Source organism: Sander lucioperca, chromosome 7 (assembly GCF_008315115.2).
Source record: "Sander lucioperca isolate FBNREF2018 chromosome 7, SLUC_FBN_1.2, whole genome shotgun sequence".
Taxonomy (NCBI): domain Eukaryota; kingdom Metazoa; phylum Chordata; class Actinopteri; order Perciformes; family Percidae; genus Sander; species Sander lucioperca.
In genome coordinates, this window is record NC_050179.1 from 38,951,578 (window position 1) to 38,976,601 (window position 25,024).

General features: G+C 40.5%; 1 protein-coding gene across 4 annotated transcripts; it reads left to right on the plus strand.

Annotated features, from left to right (window-relative positions):
• The first annotated feature begins 1,313 nt into the window (after positions 1-1,313).
• On the plus strand, positions 1,314-23,440 carry ric8a (RIC8 guanine nucleotide exchange factor A). Of its 4 annotated transcripts, none has more exons than XM_036003225.1 (15): positions 1,314-1,616; positions 9,142-9,189; positions 10,742-10,759; positions 12,913-13,126; positions 14,483-14,637; positions 15,558-15,653; positions 16,484-16,583; positions 17,700-17,887; positions 18,003-18,097; positions 18,209-18,359; positions 18,812-18,907; positions 19,046-19,190; positions 19,337-19,481; positions 22,318-22,437; positions 22,971-23,440. In XM_036003225.1, exons 1-15 carry the CDS (start codon positions 1,521-1,523, stop codon positions 23,122-23,124), a joined length of 1,821 nt encoding a protein of 606 aa, XP_035859118.1. In that variant the 5' UTR covers positions 1,314-1,520; the 3' UTR covers positions 23,125-23,440. The 4 variants fall into 4 exon arrangements, with proteins under 4 accessions (XP_035859118.1, XP_035859119.1, XP_031141301.1 ...); XM_031285441.2 differs by having other exon boundaries at positions 1,315-1,616; positions 15,573-15,653; XM_036003226.1 differs by lacking the exon at positions 10,742-10,759.
• Positions 23,441-25,024: the final 1,584 nt, after the last annotated feature.

The following is a 25,024-nucleotide window of genomic DNA, read 5'->3' on the forward strand; positions in this document are numbered from 1 at the left end:
AATACAAAAAGAAATAAATCAACTAAAATAATGAAAGATGTATTGGTCTCTGACCAGTCAGCCATTGTTAGAACCACTATAGAAACACACATGTAGTATAGTACTTTATATACTGCCCTTCATCACTGACTTCATTTAAAACACATTTAAAACGCTATCAGCCTTTTCTAATTATCTCAACAACTGCTAGAATATATTAATCAAACTTCTAACAACAATATGAACAGCATGTCTTCATACAGCAATATAACATTAACAATGACACATGATTATAAAAAAAATAATGGTCACAACCTTAAATAATAACAGTGCACATACACCTGTTGTATTTTAATGCAGGTTGATAATAATAAGGTAAAGGCACTGCTGAGTGAACAGAAAAGGCTCCAGGATTAATACATCCTGGCTGTTAGCCTGGTCAGGAGCAGGCTGGCTGCACAGAATAAATATATAATAATATATAGGGATGTCCACATCCGATCATGTGATCGGAAATCTGGTCCGATCACGTGGTTTCAGACTCGATCGGAATCGGACGTTACCTCCGGATCAGGACTCGGATATATATGTATATATATTCTCATTATTTTTTTTAACACATATATAGTTATGCGGTGGCACAGAGTTAGACCCTTTTGACTCCACACAGAAACAGCAACGCGTGCGGCATGACATCACTTTGTTGCAGAGACGCTATTGGTTAAATGCCGGCAAAGTAGAACACGGAAGCAAGAAGTGCTCTGTTTGTTAACAGAGTTGTTGAATGTTAAAATAAAGTGAATTAAATAAAAAATAAGGAACATCCTGGATCTGTTTTTTCGCTCTTCTTTATTCTTTTTTTATATATTATAGAAGTATCGGATCGGGACTCGGTATCGGTAGATACTCAAAATCACATGACTCGGACTCGGACTCAAGGGCAAAAAAACCTGATCGGGACATCCCTAATAATATATATAATAAATATCCATGGTAACTTTTGTGAAACCGAGTCAAGGCTAAATTGAGCCAGGATAACTGGGAAATTCCAGCTTAATCCTCCATCTGGTTTTGTGAAATAGCCCTCAGATAAAGTGTGTTTAGTTAACACATATGTATCTCAGAATGACATAAAAAAAATGATAAAACATGTTAACATGTGTTTACAACATATTATTATTATTATTATTATTAATAAATCAAAATTCGTAAATGTAAAGCTATGAACTACATTTCAACAAATTACATTACAACAACATGCAAATACATAAGAAGTTAGTTCCTTCCGTCTTTCCTTGAGACACCTGAACGCAACACTTGATTTACACAAATCCTGTCAATTAATCTGTTCTCGCCGGCTCGCAGGGATTCAGACATCATGCAGTCATCCGAGGGTGGTGACAAACTATAGCGTCAATATACAATCTGAGCGACAGACACACACACACACACACACACACACACACACACACACACACACACACACACACACAGACACACAGTCCGTGTCTCTCTGACGGTGCATTCAGGAGGAAGCTGCAATGGCGATGAAAATGGATTTAAAAGGCATCATAGAGCAAATGGAGACGGGAGAGCAAGACGCTGCTCTGACGGCTCTGCAGAGCTACAACAGGGAGGTAAATAAACAGCAGCAGCCTGTGACTGAAACATGACGTTTATCATACGCATCATGTAGGCTCTGGAAATGCTGCCTGTTATACAGCCACAGCGTTATGCTTTGTTTAGTAAGATAAAACATTGATTTTGTAATCATGTATGGATGATGTTCACAGACCGACATGGCTGTTTACATGTCAAACATATAGCCAGTTATCTTGAGAAAGCCTGGGAGAAGAGGAAAATAAGCTCTTTACCCAGAGGATTTGTAGATAATTGTTTGTATGTACTATTTGTCTTTTTTATTTTATACTTGTTTTTTTGTTTTTATTTATTTCATATATATATAATGGCATGCCGTTTAGAAAATTATTAGACATATGTGAAGTTTGAATATATTGAATGAATCTTATTCTGAATATACTGGATGAAAGTCTGAATATATTGAATGAAAGTATTCAGACTATAAAATATAATAAAATAAAATATTCAGACTTTCATTCAATATATTCAAATTGTATATATATATATATATATATAAACATATTGTTTGCTTTTGTTTCTTGTTTTTGTGTTCTGTTATTCCTGTATTTCTCCACATGATATGTATATGCGAGACAGAAGATGTCTGTTAAATAGGCTGGTGGTGTCTTGTAATCCCATATGGGATGGGCCAAATGTTTGGCATGATACAGAAATAAAATAAAACTAACTAAACTAACATACAAAGCTTGAGGTCAGCTACAAACAGCCTTACAGTTTAAATCAGGGGTCTTCAACGTTTTTTAGGCCAGGGACCCCTTAGTTGAGAGAGAGACGGAGTAGGGACCCCCTACTGGCCTCCATTCCCCACACCAGACTCTGTACCTTTGGAGACACAGCCTTTAGAGTTGCAGCCTCATCCCTCTGGAACACCCTCCCTGCAGATATCCAAAATGCTACATCCCTGGACATTTTCAAAAAACTCCTGAAACACCAGCTGTTCACCACAGCCTTTAGCTTAGCCACAGTAATTCTGTAAAGTGTCCTTGGGTTTCATGAAAGGTGCTATATAAATAAATGTAATTATTATTAATTATTATTACTGTAGATATACTGTGTAATTAAGTTGCATGTTAAACTGGGCTGGATGGATGAAAATGAATGGATATTAATATATTATGTATACATCATGTTTTAATGCTAAACATATATGGGGAAGGCACAGTAAACTGTATGGCTACAATAGCGGCTACTTTACCTATAGTAAGCTTATCTTCAATGTGTAAATTAAATGCTATATTTCACAAATATAGGCCAATTTATATTTGATGGATTCATATTATTGTATATTTTCAGAAACATTTTAATATTGAATAAAGAAACTTTTTTTAACATAATTTGGCGGACCCCCTGCACTAACTCCGGGGACCCCCTAGGGGTCATGGACCCCCTGTTGAATATCTCTGATTTAGATGATAAGCATTCTCCTTTTTAGGGGAGACCAGCAGGGCTGGTTGGCACACTCTAGATTTCTCCAATTCCCATGCTGATTATTAACATAGTCTGGCTAGTCCACACAGCATTCCTGGATGGGAGAAAAACGTGCTCTGGTTTATTGGCATTTCTTTAAACCAATCACAATCATCTTGGGTGGCGCTGAGCACAGGGAAAAGCCGCGGTGCCTCTGCAAAATAGTCTCAGGAAGGAACTTGTTTTGGTGGAGCATGTGTACGTTCAAAAGTAGTTTTAGTCGTGCAACAGAAAACTCAGATTGGACAGATAGTCTAGCTAGCTGTCTGGATTTACCCTGCAGAGATCTGAGGAGCAGTTAACCATAGTCCTCACAAACCCACCAGAGGTTAGAACGCCAACACAAAGAAAGAGGAAGGTAACGGACATTTGGCCGAAAAGAGTGAAATCCGGTGGAATTTCCAGCGGCAACAGAGCAATCCTGGAAGTGGAACGTCATGGATATAGACTAATATGGCATTAATGCCAGCCGGACAGAATAAAACCCTGTGATCCACATCAGTTATTCTCTCCTGAAGGCCTTCCCTTTGCTCTGGTGTCTCTGTTTACAGCCATCTGAAGGCAGCAGGTATCTCTTCCACCTGCAGCCTTTAGGTGGAGAAATTATGTCACTGTCGAGCCATAATTACACATGATAGATCTGTTGCAAAATACCCACAGAAACCCCCATGTGCACATCCAACTTGTTGGTTTTGATTGACTATTCTACAGTTTCTTCTGCAGTGTAAATCAACAGGTGTGTTGGAGACAGACACATTGTCCCATGGAAAATTGTAGATCAATTAAAACTTCTCTCTCTGCTAATAACTCCATTAGGACCATCCACTCCTTCAAGTCCTCCCCTGGTGTCTCCATCACCGGGGCAACGGCTCCGTGCACCCTTTTGTTTTGAAGCTTGTGCTTCACATTTTTAGTTACTACAATACAGGTAGACGTGATGAGCGGTACGATGGGATAGAGATTGTTTGTGTAAAAATGTTTATTGTTATTTTTTTGGGGATCATTACCAGGATCATGTTTATGTCGCAGTTTGAAGATTAAAAGAGGCAACAGTTTCCTTCCCAGATGGTGAGTAATTATCTTTCCGCGTAAAACTCAAATCTAGCTGAACCTTAGAATTAAAACATGTTTTATTGTACTTTCATTTTACATGGCGATAGGGTGGTAGTAATCTGCAGATGGGTATTGTGTCGATCATTGTGAGGATAAATTAAAATTGTGCAATATCACACACAGAAAACATGGTGACCATCGGCTCTTTAATATGTCCAATAAGGTGAATTCAGTGTATAAAGAATCAAATGCTGTGTCTCAAATCACGCACTTCTGTACTTACACTTGCTCTTTTGAGTACATAGTGCTTTTACACTGATATAGTGTTGCAACATAGCCTGGATGCCAGCCGAACTTAGCCCCACCCACAACATTTTTTTAACAAATCTTTTTATTAGATTATTCATTCACATACAACATTTGACACATACAATGCATCCAGGTAGTCTTGTTGGAAGGTAGCAGGAACCCTATCCTACACAGTGTATGTTGAAAACAACAACTGACTTAACCTAAGCCAGAACGGCTTCTATGGCTGAACCCTAGTTACCCATTATCCGCCCACAACATTTGAGGTCGGGAAGTTTGGTCTGGACTTGATCCGTTGTGGAGAAACTATGCTCCAACCAGAGCTGTTTGGACCAATCAAATTGTCAGGGCGGGCTTTATACAATGATGGACAGATGATCAACAGTAACGTAATCAACCACGTCACCAAAGAGCGCTTGGGTTGAATTTGTTTACAACAAAGATGGCTGCCGCTGGAGAATTGAGATGTGTAGATTCCGCCATTGTGTCTGTTACAGAAGATAGCGACAGCGCATTCATTTTAAAAGAGGAACAGAGAACCGCGATCAAGGCATTTGTTGATCGGAAAGATGTTTTTGCCGTCCTTCCTATGGGATTCGGCAAAAGTTTAATTTATCAGCTGGCCCCGATGGTCGCAAGAAGATGGGGCGCAATGAAAACCCTGTGGTCACATACTCTGTTGCTCTGATTGGTTGGAGGTCTATCTGTTGCTCTGATTGGTTGTAGGTCTATCCAATTGAGTGCAGAGGCATTTTCTTTCCTGGTTCGGTTGAAACACGCCCCATAATCACAGCCCAGTGGAGCAGCATCAGACTCATATTCTGACTACAATCTGAGTATGACCACGTCAGGCTAGTTGCAACATGCAATGCACTACGTGTACCTGAATGCTGCACTCAAAGCGGCCAAAATGTAGAGTGTGGATCGTTAGACACTACTCACACTCAACGGCCGCCATCTTTGTTACAGAGCGGAAGCTAAGGGACCACCAACATATTTATAAACTTGTGAAAGTGGCGGGCAAGGAAACTGCAGCGGTTATTATTGAAATGGTGAAACACGAAGTGTACAAATGTAATATGCACATGCGTTTTTTTTATACGTACCACTCATAAGTTAGCGAGAAAACAAACCGAGCGGACAACAATAGGTGGCAGAAACGCTCCGCCCGGCTGCAATTTACCAATAAACAGAAGAAGAAGAAGAGTAATTTAATAACACAAGTGTGCACAGTGCACTACATGTAAGTGCACTCACGGAAGTATCCGAATGGAGACAAACTAATTATCTGCTCTTGGCAGTATATTTGAGCTGCTGTGTGCACATGTGCACATCCCTGACAACAATAAGTTTCCTCTGAGGAAAACAGGACAATGTATTCTATTACTATCCGGTATGCAAGCGTGCTGCAGGTGCACCAGACGAGCCTGGCCACAAAATGACCAAGTGTGTTTAGTTGCACTGCGGAAATAGAGCTCTCAGTCTTCATTTGTCTAAATGCCACCTGAGCTGGACCACATGCTGTCTGCTAACCCCAGGTGGTGAGCACTGCTGCATGGTTCCCTCAGCCTCGTTAGCCGCGTGGGCGTTGATCTGGAAGGCAATTGGATTAGATTCTCTGATACACAAATACAGTCTCCTACGACCCGGTCAAATCCTACTCTGCTAAACCCCTTAAGAGATGAGAGCTTAGTGTAAACTCTGTGGTAAAGGTCTCTGGTGTATAGCCTACCTTCCTCAGTATGCTTAGTTTTAAAGGTTCAGCCTGTTCTCATGAACCATACGTTCAAAAAGCTGCGAAAAATGTAAGCACTGTAATTTGTATGATTTCCACATTTCTTTTTTGCTGTGTGCACCACATTGACTGCTGCTGTATAAGAATGCGGCTGGCCGCGTAGCGATGAGGTAGGGGGTGATGGGTGGGCGTTAAAACACAGGACTTTTAAGCCAGGGATAGAAGTTCGCTAACCGGGGAGTGTTTTAATCCAAACCATCTTTTTCCTAAACTTAACTTTCGTCGTCTAAACTTAACCCTAATCTCCGCCAAACGACCGGCAACTGGCTGTGCTCTGTACCCAGCTCACAGTCCCCTATTCTCAGGTAACTGAACCACCAGCTACAGCTGACCTGACGGAGCACCATGCGGAGTACCATGCGGAGCACCATGCAGAGCACCGTAGCCGTGTTGCAGAGCTTTGTAGTAGCTAGACACATCTACTAACTGCTGCTGATACGAGGAGATGTGATAGAGGTCGGTAGCCGGCATCATGAAGCTCTGTAGCGGCTGAAACAGCTAGCAACTGCTGCTCAGCGTCATGGAGCTCTGTAGCCAATGTCACATGGCCAGCTGGCAGTCTCTTAGTTTTCGTATGATATCACACGTTTAAGTGTGAAATAAAGCTGCCTTCAAGTGCAGTCGGAAACGTTGAAATCTATATATGATTTAACGGAAAACAGTAATCGTGAAATATAAAGTCTACTTGTGCTTTGTTGGTGGATTTAAGAATACAACAGGACGTCACACAAATGGGTTTCATTGACACTCCCCCCCCCCAAGAAAATCACCGGATCGCAGCAGCTGTTTCCAGGGAGAAAACTCTGATCAAGCCACTGTACTCTACCTGCTAACAGCTATTCATCAGGTCACACAATCACAAAGACACCAAATGAATGCTAATGTTGCTCTGGTTTTGCTGGATGTGTTTGCCAACACATTTTATGTGTTTGCCAACACATAAAACTTTATATAATTCAGAGCTGGAAACACAACATCCACATAACATTAGATTTACTATTAGAGTTAAAGCAACACCAAAGCACTTTTCCTCTTCGGTCCCCCTACAGGTTGGAAGCGGAATTGTCTTTCATATGTCTCATTCGAACTACAGATCCGCTACCCGATCTGGCAAACTTGCATAGTGCGGTTATAGCCGATAGAGGGCCGCAAAGCGAATGCAGAAGTGCCGTTCACCCTGTTACGAGTTGATGAACCACTGAAACGATTTTGGAAACATTATTTTAAGGTACAAAAGAATCTCTGGTGTTGCTTTAACATTTGAAATGATAAAGGAACCATAAAGGAAAGTGAACCATACCATGGTCGTTTAGACCTCTGATCTTAGGATTTCATCAAACTTCTTTTTTTCTTTTTACAAATGAACCACAACACTGACAACGAGGAAGATCTTGGGCAGATAATGGGAATAAACATGAAACAACATTTAAATCATACCCTGTAAACTGAAGAAATCAGGTTTGAATTGAAATCAAACACTATTACTAATGATCTTTATGTGGATGTTGTGTTTTATAGCTCTGAATGCAGCTTTAAAGCAGCCATATTATGCTCATTTTCAGGTTCATAATTGTATTTTAAGGTTGTACCAGAATAGGTTTACATGGTTTAATTTTCAAAAAACACCATATTTTTGTTGTACTGCGCCGCTCTCTCTCACTGCTGCAGATCCTCTTTTCAGCTGGTCTCTGTTTTAGCTACAGAGTGAGACCTCTTTTCTTCTTCTTCTGTACTATCTTTGATTACACTTGCACATGCCCAGTAGCTCAGATGTAGATCATGTCAGCTAGCTAGCTCCATAGACAGTAAAAGAAAGGCTGTTTCTACAACTTCGGTCAGTTACAAGGCAGGATTAGCTGGGAGACTTCTAAATGAGGGCGCACATGGAAGTAGTTCTTTTGGAGATTATGGTGAACTTGTGTGTGTTGTAGCAGTGCTTTGCTATTGAGAATGAGGTAGCATGCTAGCGTTAGCATTAGCGTTAGCATGCTAACGAGCTAATGGTTGCGGTTAGCCTGCTCGTGTGACGTCACAAGCCGTGCCGATTTTGACCAGCTCACCCAGAGACTGAAGACAGGACACATTCAGAAACCGTATCTCACTCTAAACAGCATGGATGGATTTTTTTCAAAGTTTGTATGTGTGTGGAAGCAAGTTTTTTTCAAAAAATTCAAATGTGTGAAAATATACATTAATATGAATCCAACATAGTTAAAGGTAGCTGCTATTGTAGCCATACAGTTAAGCTTAAAGATTCACTGCGCCTTCCACGTGTATTTTAATGTGATGTATAAATATTGACAATCATTTATTTTCATCCATTTGGCCCAGTTTAATATGCAACTCAACTGTATACAAATATGCAGAACACTCTAAGCAATATCTGTGTATTAACAGTAGTATGATTGTATATTTTAACAGAAATTGTCCATATAAAACATGATTCACAGTTTTTTTTACATTTCAAATTGTATAATTTGCGCTCCGACAACTTTTATCGGCCACAGAGATTGGTTTTTGTAGTTTTTTTCTCAAATTTCTTGTCACTTTTTTCAACATTTTGGGCATTTTTCCGATGTTTTTGTTGTTTTTGTCTACCTTTGGCACTTCTGTGAACGTTCTGTGTTATAACTGTAGTTACACGCATCATTTCCGTTTGCATTTCCTACGTTAGAGGTCTGCAGCACGACAACAAAATCCTGCTGCTTCCTGATAAATGCTGTCACTTCTCTGGTTGTGCCAAACGTGCCAACTTTCTGAATCACTTTTATGATTACTTCTTTGCTCTCTTTTTTGTCTCACATCTTCAAGATTTACTGTATGTTTTCTCTTTCTTTCACACCTTTATTTGTGCCTTCTGCTTCTCCTTCCTTCAGATGAACCACTGCTTTACGTTCAGCCAGGAAGACGAGCAGTACAGAGAGGTACTCCTGGCATTCCCATCATCACACTGAGTCCTGCTCAGAGTCCTCCTATCTGTGTAGTTAGGATGCATTTCTCTTTAAGGTTCCTCAAGTATATTCCTCATTTTGAACTTCTTTGCTACAGTCAAGAAAGACTTCTTCTAAACCTTGAAATACACTTTTTAACCCTCTGAGGTCTAAGGGCATTTTCACATAATCTTCTTAAATTTACCTTTTTAAAGGAGAATTCCGGTCGATTTCAACACGTAGCAATGTTGTTTGTTGTCACGTAGTGCTGTAAGTAGCGAGAAAAACGAAACTAATCAGTGTTGGCTACACCGAGTTATGCTACTGCTAGCTTTCGCACTCAGGCGGCTGAAACAGGGCAAGTTTTAATCGTGCTTTTAGCCTCTTAACATGTTGGAGATGTCATTACAAGTGCCTACCAATGTGAACTGTGAACACAGTGAATATGGCTGCAGTAGATGTGAAAGAAATGCATAAAAATTGTGCTAATTCATACCTCTGTTTAGTTCTGGTGTTGACACGGCAGTAAGATGAGTGCTTAGGGACCGTCTACAAAGTACAACACCGAAAAGAGATCCAACAAAAATATGTATTCATTTAATGATTAAATAAGGTAGTGTCTCCAAACTTACCGCAATTATAACTTGTCTCCTGCTAGTTGTACTACAGCACTTACTTTAAAAAAATAAGCATATGCCTGTTTTTGAAAATATTTTTGTATCGCTTTTCAGTGATGTAGTTTGTAGACGGTCCCGAAGCACTCGTCTTGCCGTCTTACCACCAGAACACCGGAAGGAATCAGTTCACATGGGTAGGCACTTGTAATGACATCTCCAACATGTTAAGAGGCTAAAAGCATGTTTAAAACCCGCCCTGTTTCAGCCGCCTGGGTGCGAAAGCTAGCAGTAGCATAACTCGGTGTAGCCAACACCGATTATTTTCGTTTTTCTCGCTAGTGACAGCACTACGTGACAACAAACAACATAGCTACGTGTTGAAATCGACCGGAATTCTCCTTTAAGGTATTTGCATATAACTGATCCCCGTGTGTTTCATATCAAAATGTTCAGAACAAACTCAGCTTTCCGGATAGTGATGTCCACATTTTTTCTAGAGCAACGTGTGAAGAGATAATTTGGCGCTAAAGCTGAAACATTGATGTTGGCTTTTTGCAATTCCTCAAATCTCTTTTGAAAACAAACCTTAACTTATGATGTGTTGTGAGAATTGTTTCAGTGTTTGAAATGACTTTACCAAAGTCTTTAGATTATATGTGATTAAAATAGTAGATAAATGTCTGAAATGAAATTTTGTAATATCACTTTTTGAGTAGGAGTATTGTCAAACAGCGTTTGGACGCGCCGGTGCGTCTTTCATCCTCAGAGGGTTTTAAAGAACGTTTTAGGACATTTATTTTAAAGCTTGTTGAGCATCTTGAGATGTGTAGATTTAGATATGTACATCTAAGTCAGCAGTGAAAGAACACTATCTCACCTCCTCTGTGTCATCTGTCTCTCCCTGTGTGTGCATGCCCCCTGTGCTTTAGGAAGGGAAGTTACGGAAGGTATGAATAAGCAATGAGCAGTGTCTTATGCTTCTTCCACAAGCACTACTTGTCTACAATTTCGGACATATTTTCATATCTTCAATATTTTGGCGTATTCCCCACATCGTATAAGGAATCCCTCAGGAACATTAAGATGTCAGTAGAGGACCCAGCTGGTCTTCTATTGTAAAGTTCACAGCCCTTCTGTATGTCCAGAGATGAACATCTTGTGCAGCATTTGTGAACTCGTGGTGTGCAGTTAACTCAGTAGCTGACATGAATGCGATATAGTTGTTGTGAAAGAAGAGACAAATAGGTTGAGAAAACGAAAAAGAAAGAGATAAACGAATATAAGGTATTGTGGCAGTCATGCAGCCATGCCTTCATCTCAACTCACAGAGTTTTAGAGGAAGTATGGGAGACGGCATACTCTGTAAAACTTTTCACCGTAAATTGACAGTTATATACCGGCAGCAGCTTCGCCAGTAAACTACTGTTTATTTACAGTAAGCATACTGTTTTAAAATTTTAAGATATTTTACTGTAAATAGACCTACAGTTTCATACCGCATTATTTGAATTTACAGAAATATTCTGGCTGCAGTGTAATTCCTGCCTTTTCCTTTATTTTCCCAAGATGCATTGGTATTAACAGTAAATACCTGTAATCTGTAACATTCGCAGATAGTGCTGTAATATTATGATTTTCTCCCAGAATGCATTGCAATTTACAGTATGATCCTGAATAACATTAACACAGTAAGATACTGTGAGATTTTAGCTGGTGTTAAATTGAGTTCAGTGCAGCTTATGTGCCATTGCGTGCCTTCTTTATCCAATAGACATAGAGCACACACCTGTACACAGACTGTAGGAAATTATTATGCAAGACAGCTTAGCGGACGTATTTATCAGTGCTAGTTTTAGCTGCCTGCATCAGGTCACATCATCAGCCAGAAGACATAGGAAACTTTGAAAATGTTTGAATTCTCTCATGGCTGTTAGGGTTGCTCCTGCATTTACAAAAAACACAAAGAAAGAACACATAGTTCTTGGTGAAACTTCCCCGTGTCCTCTCAAAGAAGAACATCTTTGCAATGACACAGGCAGCAGCTTATATCCAGCTTTCTTTATATTGTTGCAATGAAACTGTCAGCCAGATGCACCAACAGTGAGAATCATGCGTTATGTTTGCTTTCATATGGGCTATTTAACGTAAATGCATTAGTCATCACAGAATTTTTGCACGGCAGTAGATGGACAGGTGCGTAGGAGAAGCACTGGGTGGACACTGCAGAACAAAGACACACATATATTTTACGAAACATAATTAAATGACCGCAAGTGAAGAGGAGAGTGTGCAGGAGTGTTTTATTCTTTTGGATAATTAAAATAACTAGTAGTACTAAAATACTAAACATAATGTACTTATGGAGAGTAGACTGAACATGATTATTAGTGGGAGTTGTCAGGTCATACATTGACGCAAATGTGTGAAATGTTGCTGTTCCCTTTCTCTTACATGTGGCAGTGTAGTAGCAATATTGTGCTGTGGAATTTACTAGAGAAAGTACGCTGTGACAGGGTTAATATGTCAATCAGTATCTTGCTGAATGCTTCATATTACCTTGCATTTCTATTATTATGAACCTATTATGAACGTATGTGGTCTCAATTCCCCTATTTGAAATGTTTAGTTTTAAGTTTTGAAAATTCAAAAACCTACAGTAAATATATTTTATGATTCACCAATTTAGAAAATTTTAGCACCCAATATTTAAAAATATATATTAAAGTGGCTCAAATTCAATTAGCTGAATTTAGCAAATTTTTAACAAAAACTTTAAATTTCACAACTGAAATAAACTGACAATTTAAAATTTCAAAGGGACAACATACATTCAGAAATGTTTTTTTAGAGTAAAACATTTCAGAACAGTGGTATTTCAATTTTAACATTAAGTATGTAGTGGTAGTAGTTTGCAAACGAGGTTACTTCTAAGACTCAGATCTGAATGAGTATAGGTCTGACCTGTCTGAGACTCAGATCTGAATGAGTATAGGTCTGACCTGTCTGAGACTCAGATCTGAATGAGTATAGGTCTGACCTGTCTGAGACTTAGATCTGAATGAGCGTAGGTCTGACCTGTCTGATGTGTTGTGTGATGCAGCTGCTGGGGGAGCTGGTGCTCAGCTTCCTGAACAGGGAGTTGCAGCCGTCCTGTCAGCTGGCTTGTCTAGAAACGGTCCGAATCCTGACTAGAGACAAAGATTGTCTGGATCCCTTCCTCAGCCGCTCGGCCATGTCCACTCTTGCCCGCTACGCTGGCATCGCCGTGTTCAGTACTGCCACACCTGCACACAGCCAGCCGGGGGAGGGCCAAGGTAAATCATACATCTGCTCATGCACATACTATATATTATTTGCACATATTGCACTCAACCCATTCAGCTTCTTTAATCCTTTTCTTTAGTCTATAAGAAAATGACCCTACTTCTCACTTGATTTATTACCTCTATAAACATTTTCATAATGAGTTTATGGTCTCAATCACTAGTTTCAGCCTCTTTTTCTTTTAAACTAATACCTAAAATCATCTGCTGTGAACATCCATCATAGTTCAGTGAGTTGTGTTCACAGTTTTCCTGCTCAATGAGGAATTATCAGCAACATTCAGGCACGCTCACTCTCAGTTTGACCTCCAAATAAAGTGCTTATAATATGAATAAACCGTTGGTTTGTGTTTGTTGACCTGTTGAACATATTATTCCCAGATGTGAGGGATTAGTGATAAGTATACTGCTATTATCGCTGATAAATTATGGACAAAACTACGAAATTAAGACATAAGTGGCTTTAAACCAGAATTATCCTTTAGTGTCTTTTTTCTGTGTCCATTGTCCATCTATAGATTTTTTCTATTGTACGGTCTTGACTAAGTAGGTGCTGATTGGAAGAAATCTCACTATCTGAAAACACTTGGGGATATTTGAAACACACATATTAAATGTGAACAGGGCTTAAGTTCACTCATGTCTAATTGAGCTGCGTGTGTTGCTCAAGACAAGATTTAAGGCATCATTTAAAGGGGTGCTATGCAGTTTTGGCCATTTCTTTGTTGTTTTCTCTCTTTTTGCTGGCAGGTTTCTCTATAGAGCTCCCCCTACAGCTTCAGAATAGATATTTGGCAGCTCCTATGTTTCCTCGTGTCTGACTCCTCTCTCGGTCAGTCAGCTGTTTCCTCTTTCTCTGTTCCTCTGACAATGCTTTCCTAGCTTTCTGCTTCTTTTTTGCCGGCTCAGCCATGACGATAGTGTGAAAAACTCCATCTCTACCTTGTTAGCCGGTTCCTGAATGGGGCGTTATGTGTGCAGTGCTGTGAAGCAATTCGTTACATCGTGAGACCTGATATCACGCCATACTTCCTGACGCTGAGGCCGCCGTCTCACTGGCCGAAAGTTGCGAGGGTGTTTTTTCCGCTCACAGGTGCTAGGGGGGAGCGAGACGACCACCATTCAATCCAAAAAAAAAAGTCATATAACCATTCCAATGACTTCGAAGCTGTTTAGTTAAGGTAAATTAAGCTAAAAAAAACTGCATAGTTCCCCTTTAAGTGCATGGCAGCGCAGCGCAAAATCTAAAGAGATGGCATAGAGATAGAAGCAGCTCGGTTTATCCTAAAAGGGGTCTAAATGAAGGTTGAATGTGCTTCTTGACCTTGTCATTCTTTCTCTTCCCAGCGGAGGGGGAGGGAGGAGAGGGGGAAGAGGCAGCAGAAGCATCCAGCGAGGGCATGGAGGAAGCCTCCCCTTCCTCAGAAAACGCTGACCAGGAAGTGATTGCTGAGGCTCTCAAGTCCATCTGTAACATCCTGCTACACAAGCAGACGGGACAGGTCAGTCTGCTGCGGGTCTCCTCAGGCCTACATTTAACGGAAGTCCTCAGATTATAACATGTAATTTTGGTTGATGCTAATTTAAAGGTGCTCTAAGCGATGTCACACATTTTTTAGGCTACAACATTTTTTGTCACATACAGCAAACATCTCCTCACTATCCATGAGCAACCTGTCCCCTGAACACACTGTAAAAAAACGCGGTCTCTGTAGACAGCCCAGGCTCCACAAACGCCAACAAAAACAAACTGGCTAACCTGCACCACCAAACATAACAAACAGTCTTCCAGCCAATAACTGACAAGAAGGATTTGGGGTGAGGGTTGGGGGGTTAGTGCGTGGAAGCATGGAGGGGAGGGAGAGGGGACAGGATGAGGAGGAGAAAGAGGCAAGTTAGCCTTGTTTTGTTTGAAAATACTTCGAATGACAACAAGAAGTGCCATCACCCAACATCGCTTAGAGCACCTTTAAATTAGAGATGTTCCGATACCGAAACAAGTATCGAAAAAGCCTCCGTTACTGCCTAAAATGCTGGTATCGGTATAGGAAAGTACCAGAGTTTATGCTACCGATCTGATACCACGTAATTCAAGTAGTAGTTTATTTATGTTCTTTTTCCGTTATGACTGACTGTCAAACTGGATAATAAAAGAAAGTTCTGTGGCGTTCTTTGTTTGTGTTTGTTCATGTTTCACAAAGAGTTTAACAACAAAGATAGAAATCATATCACATCCATACAGGGATAGTAATATACAGCTGTTAAAACAGTAAAATATATGTATTTTGTAACACACTGTTATCGGATCGGTACTCGGTATCGGCTGATACACAAGTTCAAGTATCGGAATCGGGGAGCAAAAAATTGTATCAGACCATCTCTAATTTAAATCAATAACATGTATCTTTGGATGGATGGATGGATGGATGGATGGCAGGTGATAGCAGCAGATCTACAGCTGATAAAGGGCGTGGCAGAGAGGCTGAAGCAGTGTCATGATCCCATCTGGAACCATGAGGTATGGATGTCAGTTAGAGAGAGGATTCCATTTGTTGTGTGAGAGGTAACCTGACATAAGTTAGGGGAAGATTGTAGTTTGGGCACATATTCATTAAGCCAACATTCTGTCTTATGCTTCCAGCCAGTCTTAACTTTTCCAGTTTTTAACCAAGTGTCTGATTTGCCAAAACATAACCATAAAAACAGCATATGTATCTTTGGTAATGCAAATTTGTTAAATATGAACATAAGTTTAAGGAGATTGGGTAATACTTTTCAGCACAGGTGCCAATACGAACACGTACCGTTAGCTTTGGTACAAAAAAACAAAAACATATTTTTTTTGATACCTTACGGCTGGGGAAGGACGTAATCATGTTAGTTATTTTTTTACAAACCTTTTTTCATTCAAAACATCTGAAATATATTCATGTTTAATGTTGTGTCAACTCAAAGCAGTTGAACTACAATTTGGATAAAAAATACAGTTAGCAATATGGCCTACTGTCCGACAGGAAATACCAATATATATATACTACTACTATTGCAGTAATAAAAGATAATGGAAGTAAACTCATCTGGTTATTTTAATTATGGATCATCATTACAAATACACTGTTTAAAATGTGGCAGCAAGTAGTCACACAGTGAGAAAAAATAAATCATGTATAGAAATCAAAATTTTTATGCATGGATGATTGTTTTATAATCGCATCGTAGCCCTCTGAATCTGAATCGAATGGTGATATGCCTAAAGATTCACACCCCTCTTGGATATCCAGCCGTACTCTGAAGAGGAAAAAGCAGACAGAGCGTAAATAAATGTCCCTGCGTCTGCTTCCTGTCCAGGTGCGATTCTTCGACCTGCGCCTCACCTTCCTGCTGACCGCCCTGAGAGTGGACGTCAGGGCACAGCTGGCTCAGGAGCTTCACGGCATCAGTCTGCTAGGTAACTGATTTCCTGTGTGACCATCAGTGTAACTACTGACCTGGGAAACCAATGTCAGCTTTCCCGGTCACCAATGTCTGTAACACCGGGGGATGTTCTGACAGGAAGTCCAACAGCTCATGATCATAGACTGTAAAATTAATGGATGTAGCTTCCGGGGTCTGAAGTCAATGCTGAAGTGCCTTAAAGCTACATTCTATCTAATTTCACGCAAAAAGAAGTCCTTTTCTCTAGAAGTCTATGAGAAAATGAGCCTACTTCTTACTTGATTTATTACCTCAGTAAACATTTTAATAATGACTTTATGGTCTCAATCGCTAGTTTCAAGTCTTCTTCAATACAGCATGATGTTCATTTAGTAAATGATGGTCCCATTTATTTTAAAATAGACGGTAAAGCAGGGGATGCTTTAGGACCTGTCAATCAGGCTTACCAATGCTAACCATGCTAACACTGTGGACATTAAAATAGACCTCAACTTGTTTTTGGGTGATGTCTGAGTTTTCGTCTTAAACTTTGAACCTCTCGCTGTGTGTTTTCAATTCAGCAAAGTTAACTGGAACATTTTGATCGCCTGAAATTGTCTTGTTCAGCGTTCTGCCAACAAAGCTAGCTAGCTACCGCTAGTGATAGCTGGTAACTTAAGGGAAAGTTTGCAGATTTTCTGTACTGCCGTACATGCAAATGAACAGCGCCAGTAGGTGGAGGTCTGTGTTTACCTGCTGGCAAATCTCCACTAGATTACTAGTTTCAGAAAGGTTGAAAATCGCAACATTCCCTCCTTAGCATTTAGCTTAGCGCAGCGCCATTGCAACCATAAACAACACTGGCTTGGCCACGTCATCCTCCCCAGCTCCACCCTCTTGTCAAAATCATCACGTCCAGTTGCAAAAAAACAAGATAGCGACGGCCATATCCCCAAACTCGAGGCTTCAAAACAGCAGTCCGTAAACCAGTGGGTGACGTCACTGATGCTACGTACATTATTTTTTACAGTCTATGCTCATGATAGATCTAAAACAAGAAGCAAGTGATTTTGTAAACAGAAGGTACCAATGTACTAAGTTAAAGTGCATAAGTTCCATAAGATAATTTCCTGTCCTGTGTATATTCCAGGCAACCATTTGGAGGCCACACTGGGTCTGAGTTGGGCAGATACATTGGAGACGGCCAGGGCAGGGTTAGAGGACGTCCCACCGGAACAACTGCCCCCACTGAGCCGGCAGCAGATAGAACTAGCCATGGAAATACTGAAAATACTGTTCAATATCACATTTGACACAACCAAGCGCAAGGTCGACGAGGTACGGACGAAAATGACACGTTAGGAGAGTTTTTTTTCTTCTTAGTTCAGCCATGTTGTGATCGTGTGTGTGTGTGTGTGTGTGTGTGTGTGTGTGTGTGTGTGTGTGTGTGAAGGAAGAGGCAGCTGGGTACAGACATTTGGGAGCCATACTGAGACACTGTCTAATGAGTCATGCAGACGGAGAGGAGCGCACTGAGGAGTTCCACAGGTAGGACAGCACACGCTTTATTCGTACGACAGTTTTTCTGTCTATTGATTCATACAGGCATTACTCTTGCATGTCTCCTAACTCTCTCTCCCTCCCCCCTCTTTTTCTCAGCCATGTTGTTCACTTGCTAGGCAACCTCCCTCTGCCCTGTCTGGATGTACTGTTGATGCCCAAAGTGCAACAAGGCTCCATAGAGTACATGGGGGTCAACATGGATGCTGTAAACATGCTGCTGGAGTACATGGAGAAAAGACTGGACGGGGTAAGACAAGCCTCTGTGTGTATGTGGGTTTATTACCTCCAATACTATAATAATTAGTGAAAAGGCATGAAACATATCCTGAATTACATGGACCAATGCTTTTAAATTGTGCTAGAATAATATTGATATAACACTTGTTTGGTTAAAAGATAGTCTTTGCTTATGAATGAAATGAACACAGCCAGGCTAATCTTTGCCACTAGGTGGAGCTGTATGTTAATTTATCAATGAACAAACAGTGTCCGTGTCAATCTAACAGTAATTTGAAATATTGTGCACACATGGTGCATATTGATTATATTACCACCAAATAACAATTGAAAATTATATTTCTCCATATTTTACATGATTGTAGTTCATGATACTGACTTGTTGGTTTTGCAATCCAGCAGATTAGTTGTTTTTATCATTAAATAATGTTTCATGTTTAATTAAGTCTTCTTGTCTCTCAGGGACATAAGCTGAAGGAGACCCTTCTCCCATCACTCAACTTGCTGACTGAGAGTGCCCGAATCCACCGAGAGACCAGGAAGTTCCTCAGGTCAAAGGTCAGGTCTGAGACAATCCATGATGAAGAGATGAATTATGAGTATTACTGGTGTATTGATGGCTGTGTGTGTGTGTGTGTGTGTGTGTGTGTGTGTGTGTGTGTGTGTGTGTGTGTGTGTGTGTGTGTGTGTGTGTAGGTGCTGCCCCCACTGCGTGACGTGAAGAACAAGCCCGAGGTGGGCAATTCCTTGAGGAACAAACTAGTCCGTATAATGACACACATTGACACCGACGTCAAGGACTGTGCTGCTGAATTCCTGTTTGTTCTCTGCAAAGAAAGTGGTGAGGGAATTATCTGTTTGTTGATTTGTTTCACTAATTCATGAACATTTTAGTATGTCTGACTTTAAGCACATGGCTCACTGTGACATCCACCGCTGCGATTGATACTGCCATGTCAACGGTAATATGTTCTATGTTCTATCCAGTTTCAAGGTTCATTAAGTACACTGGGTACGGTAATGCTGCAGGTCTGCTGGCTGCCAGAGGACTGCTTCGGGGGGGCAGAGACTCTGGGATCTACTCTGAAGATGAAGATTCTGAGACAGAGGAGTACAGAGAGGCCAAAGCCCAGTCAGTACCACAGATACATTAGTGTAGTTCTTGTGTGTTTATGTTTAACCAATGATGCATCCATCTGCTGCTCATTTGGATCCGGTTCAGTGTGGCAGCAGACCAAGTAAGGTAGCGCAGGCACTCTCCAGACTCCATGGGATATATAACCCCTCCAGTATGTTCTGGGTGTCCCCCTAGTTGAACATGCCCTAAATACCTTCCCAGGGAGGTATCTAGGAGGCATCTTATTTTGTTTGTCACTAACCAAAGCATCATAGGTGTGTGTCGGGTATGCTTGGGTTAGAACGCAAAGTGAATGGTAAATCCAGAGCTCAGGCTCTGCTCACTCTGCACCACAAGTCTGTGCTGAGAATACGTACACAGCTCTTACTCGGTACCAGAACGGAATGATCGTAGCAATGCTAGGCAAGCCATTCCTCCCAGACACCCCACTGCAGGTAGCTTGATCAATGGCACACTAGTATTAATTGTGCAAGATGATGCAGGCTTAATGCTGATATGGCACACTGATTAATAGGAACATTTTAAAATGGCAATTCATGTTAAAAAGGTTGCTGCCGACCCCTGCTCTGGTGAACTGTTTAGAGCAGAGGCATAGTCAACAGTCACTGCCTCCCTGTTGGCTCCTTCTTGAGAGGAAGCTCACAGAATTTTAACTTAAAGGCTTTCTTTGGCAAAATTAGAAATAAGCATAACATTCTTGTAGTGCCATGAGTGTGTGGGTGAGTGCATCATGAGGAGTGTGTAAAAGTAAAAGTCAAAATAAAATGTATAAGGGATGAGCTGGAGTGTCCCCAGAGTGGTGGTGCATGGTGAAGAGAGAGAAGAGCATGGTCTGCAGCCGTCTTAAATACAGATGAGCCAGGCTGTACAGGTGTGCCACATCTCCTGTGACGACACCTGGCCTTGACTCTGCCTAAAGGCACCCTCTAAGTTAAAGACACACACGCGCACACACACTAACACTTTGGCCATTGCGTTGACCATTGCAGGCTCCAAAATGAATCACAAAACCTGAACCTCATACACTTCATAAAGGTGCTGTGTGTTTGTCTGGTGCGGGTCATTTATTTCAGTATGCCGTTATTACCAGTAAGTTTGAATACACACACAAACAGCACAGCAAAGGAACATCCACAGGGTCGTCACATGACATTTATTCACATAAAGGAGATCCTTCTGACGCAGGTGTGTCAAGCCAGGGGATTGTGTGTATCTGCCCAGAGCTTGTCACCTTAGCCAACTATGGAAAACAAGAGTCTGGTCCCCATCCAGGAGTTTGGTTCTGTTCTAGAGCCATTGCTGCCCAACTCTATTTTCCACACCAGAGCTGTGATGTTCTGTGTCCCTAGAGGCAGTTTTCTGTGCCTGGAGTCAGAATGCAGTGGAACCCACCTTTGCTGGCCACTTAAATGGCAGAGCAACAGACCTCTGCAGCCTTGCCATGCAGACTTAACTGCTGAAGAATTTTCATTTTATTTCTTTATCTGTGCATATAAAATAAAATAAAAAAGAAGAAATATACAATAACATTAAACATTAACCTAAGAGCTTGTAAAAGAAACCCACCTAACATTGGAATTAAAGACAGCTGTACATACTGCCACACATTTGCAAATGAACATAAATATTTTCAAAATATTTGAAGAAAAAGAAAAAAATATATATATTTAAAGGAAAGAAAATAATAATTCCAGACAAGAGGGGCTACAGATAGAAAACAAGGAAGAAGAAAAACATGAGAGTAACATATTTACACTGTATCATAACTAACACATAGTAGTTACATAGTACTGCAAACAGAAGTTGTTTAAGATTTTTTTAAATGAGCACTGACTGAAGGAAAGCAGAAAAACTGTTCCATAAAGCTGGAGCTCTGTACCTGATTGAAAACTGGCCAAAGTTAGTTCTTTAGAAAGGAAACGCAAAGATAAAGCAAAGCTCTCTTCCTCTCTCAGCAGCAGGGACAGCACATGAGACAAAACTAAATCAATGAAACGGACAGAATAAAACAATGATTTCAATTGTTGTTGAAGTCCATGTATCAGCTGCTCTGGAGATGTGGATCATATCACATGACCTTCATCAGCTCATGGAGTCTGTTGTCCTGTGTTGTCAAATCCCCCTCTGGCTTTATATTTGGGTTTCAAATTTCAGTCACGACCTGATGAAGATCATGTGATATTATTGAAAGCTATCTAATGGACCTTGAGGTGAACTTGTTTTTGTCAGGGGTCGTTTCCAAAAGGGCAAGAATTAACTTTGACCGATGTGAATGTGAATTAAAGTAGCCATTCATTATGTTTGCATATCATCATCAATGCAATACATACATCCATTTAAAGGTATAGTAAGTGATGTTAATCCATTACACTTGTTGTCAAATTCAGTGAATATCTCCTCATGGTCACCTAGCTCTCTGTTTTCTGTGTGCGCTGAAAAAACATCCGGTGTTAATACACAGCTGTGTAAATGGAAATCAAACAGAAAGGAGTGCACCAGCCACAAAACACTGCTCCAGCCAATCATCAACAGGCGGTGAAGCAACAGTTCACGGTAAAGGGGAGGCAGCATGTGAATGTGCCGACTGGCCAGTTAACAGATAACTGTCCAGGAATCTCTTCTGAAGAAGGGGGGGGTGTATTTGTTTGGCAGTTGAGTTCAAATATGAACTGTCTTTGCGCAGCATCGCTTACTGCACCTTTAAACCATAGACTGCTTTAAACAAATGTTGCTATTTTCCTCTCTCTCTCTCTCTCTCTCTCTCTCTCTCTCTCTCTCTCTCTCTCTCTCTCTCTCTCTCTCTCTCTCTCTCTCACTCTCTCTTCTCCAGTATAAACCCAATAACAGGAGCTGTACAGGAGGAGCAGCCCGATCCCATGGAGGGAATGACAGAGGAGCAGAAAGAAATTGAAGCCATGAAGCTGGTCCAAATGTTTGACCGACTGTCAAGGTCAATAAAACACACACACACACACACACACACACACACACACACACACGCACACGTTTCACTATCTTTGTGGGGACCTGTCATTGACATAATGCATTCCCTAGCCCCTTACCCTAACCTTAACCATCACAACTAAATGCCTAACCTTAACCCTTACCCTCACCCTAACCATAACCTAATTCTAACCCTAATCCTAAAACCAAGTCTTAACCCTCAAACAGCCCTTTAAACTTGTGGGGTCCAGCATTTTGGCCCCACAAAGCTGTCCGGACCCCACAAGTATACTGGACTCCCGGTTTTTGGACCCCACGAATATAGTTAAACAAGAACACACACACACACACACACACACACACACACACACACACACACACACACACACACACAGAGAATAAGTAGACAAGACTGAGAATCTGAGGCATTTAGTGGCATTTACTGCCAGTTGGTTAGATAATTAATACTGCCACAGTTTTCCAGTCTCTGTACTCACACATGCACACATGTTATTACATTTGAACCATTTCTCCCTGCAGGACCAATTTGATCCAGCCCATGCAGCTCGGTATGGATGGGAAGATGACAGAGATTGCTCCAGAGGATCTGCATAAACTGACCCACAATCCTTTGTTCCCGCCAGAGCCCCGCCAGGAGCCAGTTAATTCAGACAGTGAAGATGAGGCTCAGTAAACACAGAAGCATAAAGGCAGAAACAGATTCCTGCGAGAGCCGTGGAACATCTGTCTCATTATTTTAGATATTCACGTCACACTGGGTTTACTTTTTCTGATGGGCGGTGAGTGACGGAAAGTTGGAATTTGTTTAGTCAAAGTAAAACCAAAGCATGGAGTACAATGGAGACAGCTTAAAGGACCACTTTGCTTTTTTTTTTTTATATGTGCGATCATGTCAACCACAAATCACCAGTGTTTTACTGCTCACCATTTTCCATTTGAAAATTGGTTTTCTTCCACGCAGACATTTGGTTGTTCATTTCAGTACACTGAAAATGAAAATGAAAGGATGTTTTGCTGCCTTTTCATCTTAATTAGTTTACTATAGACTGTTTACTATAAAAAATCATTTAAATCACTGTGCTGCTCAAAGGCTGCCGCCAGCAGCCACCGGCAACTTTTAATACAATGCTGTAATGTTGTGAATCAACAGACCGTGAATGTCAGTATGACAACTTTGACCATTACATTTTTTATTTTCTCTCTTGCATGACATACGCTTGGGTGATTATTAGATCTTCAAGCGCTTCAAAAAAAATCGAATTTCAATGGAATTATGTGAACCGAGATATTCCAAGTGGCGGAGCGTTGTTGCAGTGCGCCTCAGTATCTTTAGCCAGTGGATTTTCATATTAAAATTAAATTACTTGAAACAAATGGCTGTCTGGAATCGGCGTAAAAACTGAAAATGGTCAACAATCACGTGATGTTATCTGTAGATGGCAAAATATGAAAAAATCATCGATATGGTCCTTTAAATCATGCTCCTCTCTAGATAAAGACACACTTGTAGTATTCACTCACTGTTATGAAACAATGGGATCATGATTGTTTTGTGGTTCGTATCTTATCATGTACTGGCTTCATTTCTGTCAGTTGATTCTGAAAGCAGTTGCAGGCGCTCAGAGAAAAAAAGTGAGCAGGGTTCAGTTCTCAATGCTATAAGTTTCTTAACCCTTGTGTTGTCCTCACGTCAAATTTGACCCGTTTTCAAAGTTTCTATATCAGAAATATGGGTTTCTTACAACCAAATTGCCCCAAAAATAACTTAGAAGCATGCATGTACGTTGTATGGAACCTATACAACATATACATTCATGCATCCATGTTCTTTGCAGGTAAAATTATTGATTACGTCCATTGAATTTTGGTTGTTTTATTTAATTTCATGGCTTCTGAAATTATTTTTTTTTTTAAGTGGTTTCAAAAGAGCATCCTGACCAAACTTTGACATAAATCAGTCTGTGATTCATTCAACATCCTCTGATTTGAACTATTGTATTAGTCAAAATAATTATCTGTCAAAAGTTAGGTATAATGTCATTTTATTAGGTTTATTGACCATCAATTTTTAAAAAAAAGCGTTGAAAAGAGGGACAAAAAGGTTTAAAAAAGTGCCAAAAGCATAAAAAAAAGCGTCAAAAAAAGTCCAAAATAGTTCCAAACAAAGCGCATTTTTCAATTTTGACCCGGAATGACAAGTTCAACACAAGGGTTAAGAAACACAAGGATATACAGTATACATTTAACGCTTCATTTACTCTGATGACTTTCGAGTAGAAAGATAAGAAAGAGGCACCAGAGGGAAGGGGGAGTGGTTCAAGGTAGCTTCACGACACAGATAAATCTAAATCTTATGATACAAATTAAAACAGATGAGAGAGGCTTTGTTCAGAGTTTTTACAGAAGGAATGACACACACACACACACACACACACACACACACACACTTCCCGAAGGTGCTGTGTGTTTCTCTGTTGCGGGTCAGTCATTTCAGTATGCCGTTATTACCAGCATGTTTGAAAGGACTAACTAATGATCAAACAGTCGCGGCATACAAACTACAAACTCAACAA

Coding starts and splice junctions, on each gene's coding strand:
- ric8a (XM_036003225.1), top strand. CDS start 1,521: ATGGCGATGAAAATGGATTTAAAAGGCATCATAGAGCAAATGGAGACG. Junction 13,127..14,482: donor CCAGCCGGGGGAGGGCCAAG/GTAAATCATACA, acceptor TTCTCTTCCCAG/CGGAGGGGGAGGGAGGAGAG. Junction 17,888..18,002: donor CCAAGCGCAAGGTCGACGAG/GTACGGACGAAA, acceptor GTGTGTGTGAAG/GAAGAGGCAGCTGGGTACAG.